Source organism: Natrix helvetica (assembly GCF_964273705.1).
Source record: "Natrix helvetica genome assembly, chromosome: 7".
NCBI lineage: Eukaryota > Metazoa > Chordata > Lepidosauria > Squamata > Natricidae > Natrix > Natrix helvetica.
This window is the reverse complement of record NC_138558.1, coordinates 52,763,448-52,781,477: the sequence shown is the minus strand read 5'-3', so window position 1 is coordinate 52,781,477 and position 18,030 is coordinate 52,763,448. Positions and strand designations below refer to the sequence as shown.

At 39.8% G+C, this 18,030-nt stretch overlaps 1 protein-coding gene across 5 annotated transcripts in view; it reads right to left on the bottom strand.

Moving 5' to 3' along the window:
- Nucleotides 1–15,044, bottom strand: part of PROM1 (prominin 1) — a 121,041-nt gene extending 105,997 nt beyond the window's left edge. For 4 of the 5 annotated variants that reach the window (XM_081959411.1, XM_081959414.1, XM_081959415.1 and 1 more), the window contains exons 1-3: nt 14,601–14,808; nt 7,074–7,173; nt 4,766–5,103 (exon numbers count right to left, since the gene is read on the bottom strand). In XM_081959411.1, coding sequence (XP_081815537.1) covers nt 4,766–4,988 — 223 coding nt within the window. In that variant the 5' untranslated portion in view covers nt 4,989–5,103; nt 7,074–7,173; nt 14,601–14,808. Of the gene's footprint in view, nt 1–4,765; nt 5,104–7,073; nt 7,174–14,600; nt 14,809–15,002 lie in introns of those variants that run through there. The other variant, XM_081959412.1, reaches the window with a different exon arrangement.
- Between the last annotated feature and the right edge of the window lie 2,986 nt (nt 15,045–18,030).

The following is an 18,030-nucleotide window of genomic DNA, read 5'->3' as shown; positions in this document are numbered from 1 at the left end:
CCAAGGTAATAATATATGGTTGTAGCACATATTTGATGCACCTCCTAGCCAAGATTTCTGTGTCACAGAAATAAAGAGTAATGTTTAAATTGCTGAATACTTCTGTAACAATCATTTTGCAGCATCAGCTCTGAAAATAATGGGTGGAAGCAAGCTAATACTCCCACAAGATGTTAGATGGAACTCTGTAGTGGACTGTTTTGAACAATATATAAAAAACTGGCCTATTCTGATGACCATTTGTGAGCAAAATTGAAAAAAAAATAGAAGGCACTATTGCAGCCAAAATCCTCAACACTGGGCTGAAGAGAAATGTTGAATATATGCTGAGCCTCCTGAAACCCGTTTTTGAAGCTATAAAACAAAATCCAGAAAAATAATTGTTTCATTGCTGATGCTGTTGAAATTTCAAAGGAAGTGAGCACTTAAAAACAGAACTACACACTGACAGGCAGAAATTACAAGATTTTAAAAAAGTGAATGGGACAAACACTGTCTGCAGCACATTTTCTCACAAACACGGTCAATATCCAGTACCAGGGTCAAACCTTAAATGCTGAAGAAGAGGAGTTAGCCATGACATAGGTATCCAGCAATCATTGATATCTTGTGCCAACTATAATGAACTTCAGAGCTAAGGGAGAACCATTCAAAAAATATATGTTTGCCGATGAGATTTTAAAGAAAGTTTCACCAGTGAACTGGTGAAAGTTACTTAAGCACTTGAATTCAGAAAGTGTTGAAGTAATGATTTCAATTTTAACCGCAGTGGCCTCTTCTGCTGTCGTTGAAAGAATATTCCTTTGGACTTGTTCACTCTAAATTGAGAAATCATCTGGGGCCTGATAAAGCAGGAAAGCTTGTTTTTCTTTTCCAGTTCATAAACAAACAAGACAATGAAGATGAAAATGAATGAGCTGCAAAAGACTATTTGTTTTTTTTTTAATATAGAATCACCAGATATATTCAGTTCGACTTGATTTAAATCAAATTCATCCTGCTGAGAAGCAGGTCAAACTAAAACATTCACACCAAAATAAAGCATACTATGCTCCATATGTGTGTGGCAAGTATCCTAAGATAAACAAAGTCGCACAATATATTTAAAAATTAAATATAAAAATTAACCAATGCAACAATCATTCAGCCTGAAGGCAAAATGTCCTTTTTACACTGTCAGCTGGTCTTGGTAAAGACACAGAGAAACAGACACAGATCACACACACACACAGCACAGCACAATATAGCACAATATATATATAATATATTTATATATATATATCACAGTATATAATTTATTATAACTTAGTCATCTTATTTGGCAAGAAGGGAAACGAGCTTGTTGCAAAGCAAAGCTGTAGCATTTCTCCAATTCAATGAATGGCTGTGGTCCTCAGCAGCCACCAAAAACGTTTTTGGATAATAAAGATGGCAAGCATGTTTATAAAGAATGCATTGTTTGGGTGTGCCCCCATCAACCTACGATACACAAATGTAAAACATACAACTTTACAACCTGTGGCAAAGGGTGGCAAAGAACAACTTGAGAATGATAGAGACAAGGGGAGTTAGGTCAGTTTTCTTTCCAGTAAAGAATATATGTAGCTCAGGGTTGAACGACTGGTGTTCTTTGAATTTGTTTTACTCCAAATGTTTAATTACCAATAATGATATTGCCTAATCTGATAATGAAAACAACCAAGCTCAGAGAGTGCCCAAGAACCCACCATTTTCCTTTTACTCAAAGTATGTCTTGGGACTTATACTGCCCACTGTGGCATTCATTTTGTGAATAAACAAGAATAAAACAGTTTTAGGACTGTTATGACAGTCAGAAAATTTCCAGTAGAATTCACCAGCCCCCAAAGTTCCCCCTTCCTGATTTACAAATGCACCATACATGAACATATATGCATATAAATATATGCGTTGACTATTCTTGGATCCAAAAAAGGTCTGTCTAAAGATATTTGAATGAAGACAGGTGGCACATAAAACTCACATGTACTGTAACTCACACGATTCTACCATGTTTCATTCAAAGAATATCCCAAATATGGAAAACTACTAAATAGAGAAAAAGCTCAGATAGTGTTCTTTTCCTTGCCGTGATAGTTTTTCTGCATCCTGAGGATTTTCAACAATTTTCATTTGTGGGAGAATACAGATAACTCTGTTGCATCAAGCAAATGGATAATAGCTACTCCAAGCTGATTGGGATCACCCTGGTCATTAATGTCCTTGACATATCTTAATTTTGTAGCGATGGCTTTCAGATATAAGGATTAGATAAGAGGGGAAACCCTGCCTTCAAATAAGTATTTGACTTTCCTGGGAAGCCAAACTATCGTTAGCATTCCCCCATTTTATTGCCAAAGACACCTAAATAAGCAAGATAAAAGCTTTCCCCTTAATTTTAAAGAACAGATGGAACGGTTACAGGAACTGGGTATGTCTAGTTTAATAGAAAGAAGGGCTAGGGGAGACATGATAGCAGTATTCCAATATCTCAGGGGTTGCCACAAAGAAGAGGGAGTCAAACTATTTTCCAAGGCACCTGAGGGTAGAACAAGAAGCAATGGATTGGAAACTAATCAAGGAGAGAAGCAACTTAGAACTGAGGAGAAACGTCCTGACAGTTAGAACAATTAATCAGTGGAACAGAAGTTGCCTCCAGAAGTTGTGAATGCCCCAACACTGGAAGTCTTTAAGAAGATGTTGGATAGCCATTTGTCTGAAATGGTATAGGGTTTCCTGCCTAGGCAGGGGGTTGGACTAGAAGACTTCCAAGGTCCCTTCCAACTCTGCTATTGTATTATTATTGTATAAATACAAAACACCTGAAAAATTCTCTGCACTTTCCAGAAAACATGACTAACTCTACTTAGATGTTTGCATCCTCATTAACCTGCCTTATTATAGCTCACTTGAGCTTGTCTTCTAGGTCACCATCTGGGGAGGATTTGTAACAGATTAAGAAAAGAGTTCAAATGAGGTGTTCTCATAGCTGACCTGACCCACTTTTTAATATCTTAGAGTTCATTTCCTCAGCATGATCAGTCATGTGTCCTTTTTAAAAGAGCCCCCAAAACAGAAATTCTAGATCCTTCATCTCATCAACCAAGTTTGGTTGCCTACTCTAGGGCAACTGCAATTCCTGAAAAATCTGAATTTAGAGAACATTATAAGAGACAGCTGTATTTTTATTTTATTTTTTTTGCAATAGGAGACACATTAAAACAGGCTTCACTTTTTTCCTTCCTAGCATTTGGTCCTAGCAAATGTTAACACCATAAAGTTTAAGAACAAGTATATTTTTCTTCCCTTATGAGTTATATTAAGGTGTGATCGCATCAAAGCTGAGCTTATATGACACAATGACTCAGTAAACAATTAAGGATTGCTATAAAAAGGACAGCTACCTGATCAGATGCTATTTTCAAGGCAACAATACAGGTTGCTAATTGGAAGAGGTAATTACTATATTTAGAGGCCAAAACTGCTTGATACCATCTGTACCAGTGTACCAATGAAACAAGACCCCTATAAAAATCTCAATTCTTCCAAAATAATATTGACCCAAAGACATTCCAGGCCTCCAATAAGTAAACATCCATGTTTTTTTTCATAACTTTCTAGGGGATCCATGGTACAAATTCCACCTTTATATGATGTTACCAATGTCTCTTAAAATTATGTAAAAGTACACTTTGCGTCCTAATGCATATTTCACCTCTCAACCTCTTTCTAGATACTCTTGTTAGCTTCTCATTGCCAGGCAATTAATTGTTTTAATAAAGGTTGTGTCCTATTGAAAACTGTATAACAGTACAGCTACTGCTTTAAAACTGTAACTAATAATATTGTCAGTACAATATTATTGTACTTAAACAACTCACAGATATACAGACTGTCTTGTGTGATTAACCTAATGCCAAATTGGCCATCTCTCTTTCAGTGTAGAATGACAGAAACAAATGATGTAACTACTTTAGCATCAATTAATACATAACCAGGAATTTTTTTTATCACAAGATGGAATACCCATGAATACACAATATGGCATATTCAGTATTGAATGTCCACTTTAAGAAATGGACAGGTATACAAGCCCCACTTATCTGATCACTAACTTAGTAGTGGCTCTTTCTCCTGTCCTTCAAGGCCATTCCCTATGTCCTCTATAAATATCTAGGGAGAGAAATTACATCCCGCATTTCATCTATGTGACATTTCCAGATTCTTCACTTTGGGAATATTCTGCCATCCCAATTATTATTTTATCTAGTAAAACAAAAATAACCTCCTAGAGTAGCCCCACAGTGAGAGAGGTGGCAAATAAATTTAACAAATAAATAATCAGAGAGTAAGATTATTCAGAAATCAGATCCCTCAAAGAGGAACAAGTTAACTTTTGATTCACAACCATCTTGCCTCAAAACACAATTTTTGTTCTGGGGGAAAGGGCCAGATGGCTTATTCTTCTAAAACCTTTTCCACTACTCTTCTTTCTGATTATTTAGCAAAACACACATACATATACATACATACATACTTACATACTTACACACACACACACACACACACACACACACACACTACCCCAAAACTATTCACAAGAAAATCATTCCTCCCTTCTGTTGATTTGGCACAGTGAGTTTCTCTCAAAACATAAACTCAAACTACACTGCTTTGCAAAACTGCCATCTCAGATAGGATTTCTTTTGATTTTTCAAAGCCAAATTAATATTTAATATATACCTACCTTGAGGGAAGTAATTGGGCTGAACTATGCAGATGAAAGCGTGTACAATGTGGAACAAAATCCCTATTATTCCGGGCTCATAGTAAGCGTTGGTGTTGTATATCTTGTGGGGAACATACCCAAAATCTAGTGTTTCAGAAGGCGTTTGAGGCAAAGGCTGCCGTTCAGAAATTGTCCTCCCACAGAACAATAAAAGCAGCAATAAATAAACTTCTCTAGCCATGGCTGACCAAATTCATAGACAGAGGCAGAAGAGAGGTGAATAACACCCTTGAGATGAGATGAGCTTTGCTGGGCATATACTTCAAAATGCTTTTCTCTGAGCTCTTCATAGGAATCTGATTAATAAAAAGAGAAAAAAACTGCTTAACAAGTGTCATCTCATTCCTGGAAATCAGCAGATCCCCATCCCATAATGGATATAATATCCTATGAAATCTTAAATATCTTGGTATTTTAGCAGGAAGCATATTGGAAAAGATCTGTGCCCATTACACTAGGTTGTTGTACAAACTAAAATTTAGTGTAAGTGTTCCACTCTTAACATTTTTTCATCATTAAAAGTGCAGTCTGGGATTAACCAATCATCAGCCTTGGATCTACATTTACAGGTGCAACATTTACCAATTATGAGAATGGCAATTAAAGTAATAAAAGGTGGGATAATAATTTTATAAATAAAAATCTGTGCCTCCCCAAGTCTCCAAGTCTCCATAGTGAACTACAATGCAGCTGAAAAATCAGTGCAATGGATTGTGGATTTGTCAGCAGAATTTCCAAACTGTGGTAAAATTCTTTCAAATCAAACTTGGTAACTTCAAGATGATGTAGTTTTCATGGCAACCAACCCCAATCAAAAGTTTCTGGAGGCAGTTTCGATTGGCGAGTTCTCCAGCTGGACAGACGTAGGAGTGTGTGGGCTCTCAAGAGTCTCACATGAACCCTGTCTGTCAAACCATCTCCGAGATCTTTTTTAGATCGGAACCCCCCTGGAGGGGGGGGGCAAAGAAGGGGCAGCATCTCATCAGACCCAGGGGGAGGCAACAGATCTCTCGCAGGTTGGAGATTTGCCCTCTGAATCAGAGTAGGGGCAGCAGCTTGGCAACATGCTGCACAAGAAGCTGACTTCCAGCCAAAGCAAATGAACAGGAATGTGAGGAAGAGATGAAAGACCAGTAAGAAAATTCATCTAACCCACAGTCATAAATCAAACTTGGAAAAGGCAAAGAATCTTGAGAGCATAAATAATATTGATGGTCAGACTGGGATTTTTTCAAAAAGAAAGAAAGAAAAGGAAAATGGAGGGTTGAAACACTACCCCCCCTCCAAAAAAAGCCATTTGTTTGAAACAATTCAGACAGAAAGGGAGAAAGCAGAGAAGTGACAAACCCACTCAAATACTAACTCTAAATTTGGCTTCCGACTTGAAAAGATTGTGTTTTTAAAGGAGTCTAGGAGCATGAAGATTTATTTCGTCCAAGTGTCTTTTAACTAACATATCTTAAGCAATCCCAATTAATGAGAGATGGAATGCAACAAGGGAGAAAGATCAATAAAAAAGCACTATCTCCTCATTGATAACCTAATTTTGCCTGCGTGGGAAATTCTAATTAACCAACTGCTGTAAATCAGAACTTGGAAAAGCAGGAGGCGAAGAAGAAACATACCCGGGTTTTGGCTGTATGCAAGCTTGTTCCAATTAATATATTTTGAGCAGCTATGACCAACGAGAGGTGAGGAGTGACAAGGAAGAGTAGAGAAGGATGACAGAGGGAAGAAAGGAGGTAGGGAGGGAAAGGAGAGAGAGAGAAAAAAGTGATGGATAAGGTACAAAGATGGCGTATGGAGAGCAGAAGAGCCAATAATTGTTTTTGGGAGTTGATGGTAAGATGAATTGATGTAAACATTTAATAATATAATATAATGTTGGCTATGTAATAATATACATGTGATTATATGCTATGAAAATGAAAAAATAAAAAACTTTATATACAAAAAAAAAGTTTCTGGAGGCAGTTGGTGCAGTGATGTGGCATCACCTTCTTCTGGAATAGCTTTTCAACTTTCTGTCAGTCTCCCATTCAAATACTAGCCAGGGTTGAGCCTGCTTAACTTCCAAATCCAGAGATGGAACTGACATCTGCTGATACATAGAAAGTGATAAATCTTATACACAAACACATATTTTATTGCATCACACTATGGTCACTGGGCTATACCTTAAAATGGAGCATGTTGATAAATGCTCCCAGATTATTTCAACAATGATTTGTCAAATTCAAAATGTAAGCAAATAATATCTACTGACCTCACTTTTGGAGTTGCTAACAGCCAAGCTGGTAACATTTCCTCTGAAAAGATATTTCAGTCATGTCCTTTTGCTCCAAACTGATTAATCCAAATGAAACCTGTCAAAGCAAGGAGAGCATAGATATACTTCATCTTGTCAAAAGAAGCAAAAGGTTTATAAGTGCTTTCTACTTTTCAGCACACAAATGGTTTCGGACTTCATCGTATTACAGCCTAACATTTTATCTTTATTTAGAAGAAAGACAAGTAGAATTGAAGGTCACCAAAAACATTATAGTCTATTGTTTCCATTTTGTCCCAAACTGGTTGTTTTCTTCTGTTACATTTCGTACATTCCTAATTGAAGATGATTGTAGGAGGGGGAAAAGCTATTTGCGAAAGCACCCGAAGACCAGACAAGAAATAATGGATGGAAACTTCAACCTAGAAATAAGGATAAATTTTCAGACAGTGAGAACAATCAACCAGTGGAACAGAAGTTGCCTTCAGAAGTTGTGGGAGCTTCATCCCTGGAAGAGACTAGACTGCCATCTGTCAGAAATGGTATAGGGTCTCCTGCTTGGGTGGGGGTGGGGGCTAGTTGACCTATAAGGTCCCTTTCAACTCTGTTAACCTGTTAAAGACTACATATTTAACATAGCATATTGTGGAAGTACATAATTGTTAATTCATGAGTTTGAACAGTTTTAAGTAAATGTTTTAATATCAGAGCGTTTTAATACTATTTTAATTTGTATTAATAAAATTGGTTTTACATATTTTTAAATGGTTTGCTGTGACTTTGCTGTTTCCCAGTTAAGCACTAAGATTTTTGTTGGAAATCCTCTTTAGAAGAATGCACATAAGGACATCCAAAAATAATTGTCTTACAAGTTGAAAACTGATTCTTTTTAAATTATGAAATGCCCCATAATTAGTCAATTAAAACAGAGTACAAGTAACCCTCAACTTACATTCATTTGTTTAGTGACCATTCAAAGTTACAACAGCACTGAAAAAAAGTTACTTACAACCATCACAGCATCCCTAGTCACATGATCAAAATTCAGGCACTTGGCAATTAGCATGCATTTATGATGGTTGCAGCATCCTGGGATCCTGTAATTGCCATTTGAGAACTTCTCAGCTGGCTTGAATGAAACATGCAAAGTTAGTGGTGGAAGCTGGATTCGCTTAACAACCACATAATCCACTTAACAACAGCTGCAGTTATTCACATAACAATAATGGCAAAAAAGATAGTAAAACCTGGGCTACTCACTTAAATCTGGGCTACTTGCTTGGCAATGGAAATTCTAGTCTCAATTGTGGTCAAGGACTACAGACAAGGGAGGAATGATGACCCTTAAATCGACTTCAGAAGAAGTTTGCATTGAAAACTAGTTTGCCTTGTAGTCAGTTACCAACACATCAGGATTATAATTTTACTAATAGGAATAAAATCAGTTATTATTCATAAAAGCTTCCCTTGAATAACACTGTGCAAAAAGAAACAAAAAATTATTAAGCAATATTAAGGCACCTCCCGAAAATGTCAAATGATGCTGCACAGTTTCTAAGACACTAGAGAGGCACACAAACTTTTAAAAGAAAGTAAACTATCCCTTCATTTGCCATTCGGGTTGGAAATACCATATTTTTCAGAGTATAAGACGCTCTGGAGTATAAGACTCACCTTAGTTTTTGGAGAGGAAAATTAAGAAGAAGAAAAATTCTGCCTCTGCCTACTAGCATCCATGGTATTCAGCTGACACATGGTAACAAGGGCAGCCAATGAATAGACAAAGCTACTAAGTCAACCAATTAGAGCTATTTGGACTCTGAAATTTGCTGTGTGAGCAACAAGGAGACAGGAAGAAGCCTGGCTCAGCCGAGAATTAAAAGTGAAACTGCTTGTGTTTTGCGTGTATTTACTGCTACCTTGGAAAACCTGCTTTTGGTAATGTATTGCATATTATTATTATTTTGAATACTGCTGAATCAGTTACTTGTGTGCGCTTTGAATGTAATTACTGCTGCAAACTCTGACCAGCCACATCAGCTTTAGCACTTATTGCAGTCTGATTCAGCACAGCTGATTGGCGGGTGGATCGGACTGCCGGAATACCCCCAATCAGCTGTTCCAGGCTACAGGGATTGCCACAGACCATCGCTGCCTCCATGCCTCGCGTTTTTGGTGGGGGTGGGTGGGGCTACATTTGGTGTATAAGATGCACCCAAATTTTCATCCTCTTTGGGGGGTGGGCAGAAAGGTTATACTCTGAAAAATAAGGTACTATTTTCCTGCTTCAGTTAAGTCTTGTCCAGAGTAACAACTAGATGTGGTATTTACACCAAGGCCATACATTCCATAACTGCATCTCTGCCCTTTCAGACTTGTCTGCTCAACTCCAGGAATTTCAATAGTTCCTAACCACCCAGAATGTCCTACTCTCATCCAAACTAACAATAGGAGACAATGCTTCTCAACCTTTGCAACCTGAAGATGTATAGACTTCGAGAATTCTCCAGCCAGCTTTGACAGCTATGAATTCTCTGATTTGATGTCCACAAATCTTCAAGCTGCAAAGGTTGAGAAACCCTGGTATATAAGAAATGGAGCAATGATGAACTAAGCTGCTGAACAAGCATTTAATATTTATCATAAATTGCAGAACACAACATGATTTTATGCCCTGAGAAAGTCTGGCTACTCAGAAAAACAATCATGCAAAAAGGAGATTGAAAATTATTCATCAACCAATTACTCAATCGTATATATTTTAAAGCATTAGAATAGAACAGAGCTGGAAGGGACCTTGGTGGTCTTCTAGTCAAGCTCCCTGCTCAAGCAGGAGAACCTATACCATCTCAGACAAGTTTTTATCCAATCTCTTCTTAAAAACCTCCAGTGATGGAGCGCCCACAATTTCTGGGGGCAAGCTGTTCCATTGGTCAATTGTCCACAATGTTAGAAAGTTTCTCCTTAATTCGAGGTTGCTTCTCTCTTTAATTAGTTTCCAACCATTATTTCTTGTTCTGCCCTCTGGTGCTTTGGCGAATAATTTGACACACACACCCTCTTCTTTGTGGCAGCTCCTCAAATACTGGAACACTGCTACCATGTCCCCCCTAACACCATTAAACAGAGCTCTAAATAGAAACTCTGCAATCCAGAAGTGTATTTTAGGAAAGGATAAAAATAATAAACGCCAGGGCTAGCTAAATTTTCTGCTTTGTGTTCAAGAAATTGGCATTAGCAGCCAAGGGCAGAGTAAAGCAGATTTACGTAGCTCCTTCTGAAGTTAATCAACTGGAGGAAATCACCCTTACTACCATGCCACCAACTTCACTATGGTTATTTTGGTTTATTCAACTAACAGTTGTTGTGGAACACATAGCACTATAAACCATGGCAATATACATTATAAGCTCACACCTAGTGGAATGGTTTACAGACATTTTGAAGCCAAAGTGCAGTTGTATAATTTGGAGGTTAGGTGCATGATGGAAACACAGCCAGTGAATTGCAAAGAGGGAAACTATAAAAATAATATTCTAGGTAGTTATCATCATCAGGGTTATGATTGACTTTTTGAGTGAGTCAGCTCTCAAGACATGACCAAAGTATGATAACCTCTGTTTGATGATCTTGGTTTCAAGTGATATTTTATTTATTTATTTTATTAATTCAATTTATAGGCCGCTCCCTCTCCACAAAGGGACTCGGGGCGGCGTACAATTCAATATACAAACAAATGACGAGGAGGAGGTATATACAAAAACATTTTACAATACATAAATAAATAATCATGAGTTAAAACAACACAGTAAGATTAAAACAATTAAAATACCCAAAAAGTCAGAATTAATTTAAAATTTAAAATTGTCCAGGGGGATTAGAGAATGTAGTTATAATTCAAGCCAGGCCGGCTAGTTGGAACAGGTGGGTCTTGAGTTTCGTGCGGAAGGAGCGGGGATCGGTAGTTGTCCTAATGTCGGGGGGGAGGTCATTCCAGAGGGCTGGGCCCATCACTGAGAAGGCCCTACCCCTCGGCGCCGCCCTCTGGCATTGCTTAGTGGACGGCACCCAGAGGAGTCCCTCTCTGTGAGAGCGAATTGGTCGCAGGGATGTATGGGGCAGGATACGATCCTGCAAGTAACTAGGTCCTGTGCCATGGAGCGCTTTAAAGATGGTGATCAACACCTTGAAACGCACCCGGAAGACTACAGGGAGCCAGTGCAGCTCGCGCAGGAGAGGTGTCACATAGGAGTACCTCGTACTCCCCATAACTGCCCGCACGGGGCAGATATGTTTGGTGAGATTCTTTGTTATTTTTGCAGTCCATGGGATGCACAATTGTCACTCGAGCACCACACTTCAAAGGCATCCATCCTTCTCCTATCTACCTTTTTCAGAGTCCATGTTTCGCAGCCATAAGTAGCAATTGGAAAAAAATATTGAATTAACTCATCTGCATTTGGCTGTGACGCTGATGTCTTTATTCTTCCAGATATTATTTATGCCAGACATTGCAGTTCTTCCATGTGCTATTTGCCTTCTGGTCTCAGGTACATTCATCTTAATTACTGAAATTCTTCCCATCATTGACGAATCTAGTTTTTCCTATCTATTTAAATGCAACTTTATCTCCGCTCCCTATTTTAACATAATTGTTTTTATTTATTTTTATTTCAGACTATATCAATTTTGATGAAAGGTTCTTTTTTTAAACAATGGCAGAAAGATATAACTAAATTTATTTGGCAAAACAAAAAACCAAGAATTAAATATAAGCTTTTACAGGATGCTAAAAAAAAAGAAGAGGTCTAGATTTAGATTAGATTATGATGTTGTTGTTTGGTCTGGTTAAAAGATTAGATAACTTTGAAACGCTCAAGGTTGTTAGTTCTTGAAGGTTCTGATTTGAGATTTGGCATGCTTACTTCTAGTATAGCAAAGAAAGAAACCATGAAGATGAGCCTTTTTCCCAATCAGAAAATCTTTGCTTTCTTGGACTGGTCAAGACAAAGCTAGACAACTGTTATCCCCCCAACCCCAGCTTCCAAACTAAAAAGAAGATAAAAGTAAAAACTTAATAAAACTATTTATTATTAGTTCATTCAAAAATGAATCTCTATACAACAGAGTTCACAAGCAACAGACATTCCCATAGCATTTTTAAAAATCATTTCTGTTCATCTGCCTCATGATGTAATTCCTTCCAATGATGTCTTTTTTTATTTAACAGATAATTGAGAATAATAGACACCATCATCACCTCCTCCATTTGGTCCTGAGGTTTTACAATAATATGAATATTGGTCAGCAGATTAGAGAAGACTGTTCAGCCCAGGAGCTTCATTTTATACGGAAATGGTTCTGTTAAGCTTGAAACGACGATATACAGGTAGTCTTCAACTTACAACGGTTCATTTAGTGACTGTTCAAAGTTACAACGGTGCTGAAAAAAGGAACTTATGACCAATTTCCCAACTGCAACATTGCAGGATCCCTGTAGTCACATGATCAAAATTCAGACGCTTGGCAATTGGTTCATGTTTATGATCACTGCTTTATCCCAAGGTCATGTGATTCCTTTTTTGCGACCTTCTGACAAGCAAAGTCAGTGGGGAAACTAAATTCACTTAACAACTGTTACTAAATTAACAGCTGCAAGTGGTTTACTTAACAACTGTGGCAAGAAAAGTTGTAAAACAGGACAAAACACATTTCACAAATGTTTCCCTTAAATTTTGGTCTCAATTGTGGTTGTTAAGTCAAGGACTAGCTGTACTGGATGTATACACCTGCTCTGTTAGTATAGCACTTAATCAGGGAAATGGGCAAAGGAGATGGTCAAAATCTGCAAGATGGCAGGCACAGCATTGTGATCAAACCCTGAACGTACACAAAATGTATGAGGCTTCAACGGTGACTATCCTGTTGATGTTGCAACATATCTGGTAGCCCTTCTACACATTGGATCACTTGAAGTGGAGACTGTGGGTCACATACTCCTTTGATGTTTCTTTTACACAGAAATTTGAAAAAACATATTTCCAATAATTGCTAGGTATCTTCGCTGTTCCAACACAAACAGTCCAAAATTACAGCACAGGTGGCTAGATTCTGTGAATCAGCATTGGGGATTTGTAGCACACATTTTTCAAACCCACCATAGCTATTTTATACAACAAATGTGCAGATCCTTTGCGTTGCTTAGTCCTTTCCCTTTTAGTAATAAACTGATTACGGGCCACACAGTTTATGGATTGTGATTCTAGTATAGTTAGACCATGTATAATTGATAGACTGGATTTTATTGTAGATGTTATCTGTAATTTATTATTTTATTATAGGATTTTTAATTGTATATTTATTGAGTGTTTTTATTTGTTCTGGTCTGACTGCAATAACAATTCTGAAATCTGGATCACTTCTCTGTGTTTAAGTTTGAAGTGCTTCATATTAACAATCAGGTATCGGGATTTATTAAAATAGTTTTCATAAAGTGAAGATATGGCAAATAACCACTCTAATAATCAGCCATTTTTGGTGAAGTTATACAACACTTCTCGTGTTTTGAGCTAAAGTCTCTCCAGTGCGAATGCAAGGAAAAACTTTGGCAGGCTACTTTACACATTCACACATGCTGTGTGAATGATGAAACTGCTTATTTCAAGGAGGCGAGAGCTGGCTACAGGTCCCTGGCAAAACCCATTGTTGTAGTCCTGTATTTGATCAAGAAGTGCAATATTGATTGCACAATTTCCACCCCTGGTCCTCTACAGGCCATTAATAAGCATGACCAAGGTTATTCGCACATTGAAGTCTGGCCTGATACTTGGTTGAAAGGGATCTAGATTCGTCTGGACAACTTTCTCTAGAAAGGGAAGGTTAGAGACACCGTCCAATCCACTGCATGGACGCAACTATGGATCTCCTCCCTGGCCACCTAACAATCCAGGAACAATCCTAGGTGCAACAAACCAGTGGCGAAACTAAAGCACAGAGAACCCTGTTCACTTCTTTATGAGTTGCTGCCTCAAACTCATTCCAGACCCTAACGCTAGACTTGTTTTCTTGACAACACCTGTGAAGTAAGCTGGATTGAGAAGGAGGGATATTTCCAGTCTCACACCTAGCCATCCACAGCTCACATTTGTCTGCAGTTGTGAAAACAGAAGCATTTATGTCTCAATACGTGTTACATTCACACATTCAGCCTACCCAGGTCAGTGATGAAACTGGGGCCCCACTTGCAGAGTCACGGTAAGATAATTAGCGCTAACTCTGGTTTTCTTGAGGGAGAGTAGCTTTGCAAACCCAGCCCCTTTGCTAACTCTGTGGTTCACTGCGATGCACAGATCCAGAAGAGGGTTAATTGTGCAACTAAGTTAAATACAGCTCTCGCTTGAAAGGTGAACAAGGGAGCAGGTGAGATATTTCTAAGCATGGGATCCATGCACACCTGAACCTACATAATTTTACAGGACATAAACCGTCGGTGTGCTTGCGCGCATAATTCGTGTCTTCTCTCACCTTTTTGTTGAAAAAGATTTGCCCTTCTCTCAGAGCCAAGCCCCCACGCACTCCGGTCAAGCCCAGCAGCCTTTCCCCAAGGCGGGATGGGAAGGTTGCCGGAGCTGTATCCCCTCGCGCGGCTTTCCCCGTTCCAGCTGCACTGGAGAAACGCCCCTCCGAATGAAACGGTCGCGTAGAATCCGCGCTCTCCCTTGGTGGGCGGCTCTGCAATCCAGCGCCCGCGGGATCCCTTGAACGTTTCCCGGAAAGCGAGCGCTTCCTCGCGGGTAACCCAGCGGAGCCGCGCCCCCACCCCCGGGCATCCGCAGCTCCGAGCACGCCCACCGCCGGATCTTATCTGCCCCAGGGCTTCGCCGCTCCTACTCCGGGAGCGGGGCCGATGCCCATCTTGGCACTCACCCACCGATGACCCCGGCACCGCTTGACTCGCTTCGGCTCCTCTCCGCGCGCAGCAACAACTGGGCGGCAGCTCAGCCGCACGCACTCAGCTCGTCTGCGGCCGACTCCTTAGTGCATGCCTGCCCCTCGCGCCTGAGAAAAGCGGGTTTGGACAGGGCCGGACGAAACTACACCCACCGATCCACCGGTGCCGGCTGGGTCGGGACAGCGGGCTCATTTGGGGGATCCGCTGCGAGATTCCGACGCCATTGCCACCGTCGCTCGCACAGCAACTGGAAGGAACCGGTCGGGCAGCTCCAGCCGGTCCCGGGGGGCTGGAGCAGTGTGGGCGAAGAGGCAGGGGCTCTGCCCTACGGAGTGGGCACGATGACCAACCCAGGCTCTGCCCCGCGGCGGCTGAGCGACTGGCTTGCGGCTCAGGGGAGCTCAGCGAGCGGGGAGGTTCCCAAGGTGCGGGCGGAGGCGGAGATGTAGGCGAACCCAGCTGGCAAAGTAGGATGCTACTCTGGCGCGCAAAGCAGGGCTAGGGCTGAGTGTAACCCCTAATTAAAGCGCGACTTGGTGAGATGCCCTTGGTCTCACATACACGACACACCCCAGTGAGGAGACTGAAACCACAGAGGCTCCTGTCTTCTTCCCTTGGCTCTATTCCAACAACCCCCAACCCCCTTTAATAGGAGAAACAGCAGTTTTGCTGCTCCTAACCTGGTCTATGCCCGACTGAGCAGATAAAGGAGTCAAAAGTCATTTGATTACTGGAAGTGAAGGAAGTGGCCAAAGGACATCAGTCCAAGATCTAGAGGAGAGCTTCTGCAAATTCTTCAGATAGGACAATTAAGCGTTTTCCAGCAGCTCCTGAAGCACAGAAATACTGTAGAATTAAGGCAGAACAGAGATTCACAACCTCTGAGCTCCCTGGATGGTTGGAATTTGAAGTGTTGCCTTCACAAAATAGCTGAAAAATAGTAGCTCTTACAGAGTCCCCTTGAAAAGGAGGGAGCTGAAGGTGGCGGTTTCTTTGCAACAGGCAAACACACACACGCACACGCAATTTATGTATATGAAAAGATCTTTTGAAATATAGAGGAAAAAATCTGATAAAGCTGGAGTATTTATGGCCTTAGCCAGGTATTAAAGAATGTGAACATCTCCCTATTTCTTCTTTGTCAGCGATAGCCAGAAAAGTCAATGCAATTCTAAGGTGCTTGAAACTCTAGAAAAAGTGTAGAGAAGAGCAACTAGGATGATTAGAGGACTGGAGACTAAAACATGAGAAATGGTTACAGGAACTGGGCATGGCTAGTCTAGTGAAGAGAAGGACCAGCGGAGACATGAGAGCAATGTTCCAATATTTGAGGGGCTGCCACAGAGAGGAAGGAGTCAAGCTATTTTCCTGTTATCATAGAGACAGCAGCCAGACTGGGTATGTTCCATCCATTAACCAATCAGACTGAGTCTACATTTATGATGTCATCGGGCCCTTATAGCTCCTCCCCAGTTTTCAGACTCAGTCCAACCTGGACTGGTTGTGAGAACTGATCTCTCCTCCAAATTAATTATATCTTTAATTGGTGAATTTTTCCAAAAAATTTTTGTTGTTCCTTTAAATTGGTTCCTTAAATAATCCTTTATTCTACAAATTGGAGGAAAATTCGAAACTGATCTCTGGCTGCCTTTCCTCAGCCATCTGATTGCCTGCAGCCACGAGTTCACATTATGTATTCAGGATTACTTTTTTGGGGTAGATAAAAAAATTTCTAAGATCAATCAAGGCTTTCACAGGATGTGATGTTAGGTGGTTGCCACAACATTGTGACCAAACCATTTCCTGTGTTATGGGTATCACATAAACTCACCATCTTGATTTTTTTTTTACCCTTCCCTACAAATACTTCTGAGGAACTTCAAGGCAAAGTTGTTGAAATGCAATGATTGTGGAACAGAATTACGTAGAATAGAGCAGTGTTTTATTCCTTATTTAAAATCTTTTTAAAAAAACTTCTCATGTTCAAATATCTTTTTCCCCTTTGAATAGAATGGGGCTTTCTGCCACATTTTGTCCCCTTCAGGTCAACTTTTCTCTTTCATACACAATCTCTTTTTAAAAGGGTTGTGTTGCATAGTTGATAGTGAATTTATTCTCTCCTTGTCTGTCATCAAATATCATCATTACAACAGCCAAAAAAATATGTCCTGGAGGGAAAAATGTGAAATGAATTGTTGGATGTAACTGGATTATTTAATATGGCATGGGACAAGTGAATAGGAAACTATTTGCAGAAAAACACAAAGGTGCATTATTTACACTTACAAAAGCTACTTTGAGTAAAATCTTCCAGTTTCCCCTTTCCTGCTAGGCATGGTCTATTGTGTAATTACAATTTTTTCAAGGATGATGTTTTCATCTTCTGCAGGGATTGGATTATAGGGTGTTTTATCAGCCAAACCCATGGAGAGAAGAAAGATAGGCATGTAGAATCCATCAAGGCAATCTCAAAGGAGGTCTACGACAAACAGAAAAAATGTTGAGGGCCCTAAAAAGATCCCTAAAGGGATCTGACCCAGATGAAAGAAGACCAAAGATCTCTGAGCCTGAAATGAACAAACTCGTAATTCTTCCCAGCCTTCTTTCCTTGCTTTGGCTGGGTTCTCATATCACATTATTTGATTTTGATTTAGCATGTGTGAACCCAACAAAACAGGGTTACATAGTTGTGCTAAGCTGTAGGTTGTGCAAACATGTCTTGCTGAATTTGTCTGTATATTTGAAGCCACTTGGCTGTGACTCTCAAAATTCATGTGCATATTTGTAACACCTCACTAATTCTCCTGCTACTTAGTTGAGTTAAGGAATCCAAAGGAACTTCTAAGATCAGTTTGCTTTCTCTATTAAGGAAAGGGTAAGCCATCACGTGAACCTTATGCCCTTTTATTAGAACATAGAATAACAGAGTTAGAAGGGGCCTTGGAGGACTTCTAGTACAACCCCTGTGTGAGCAGGAGACCCAAACGCCTACTGCTTCAGTGA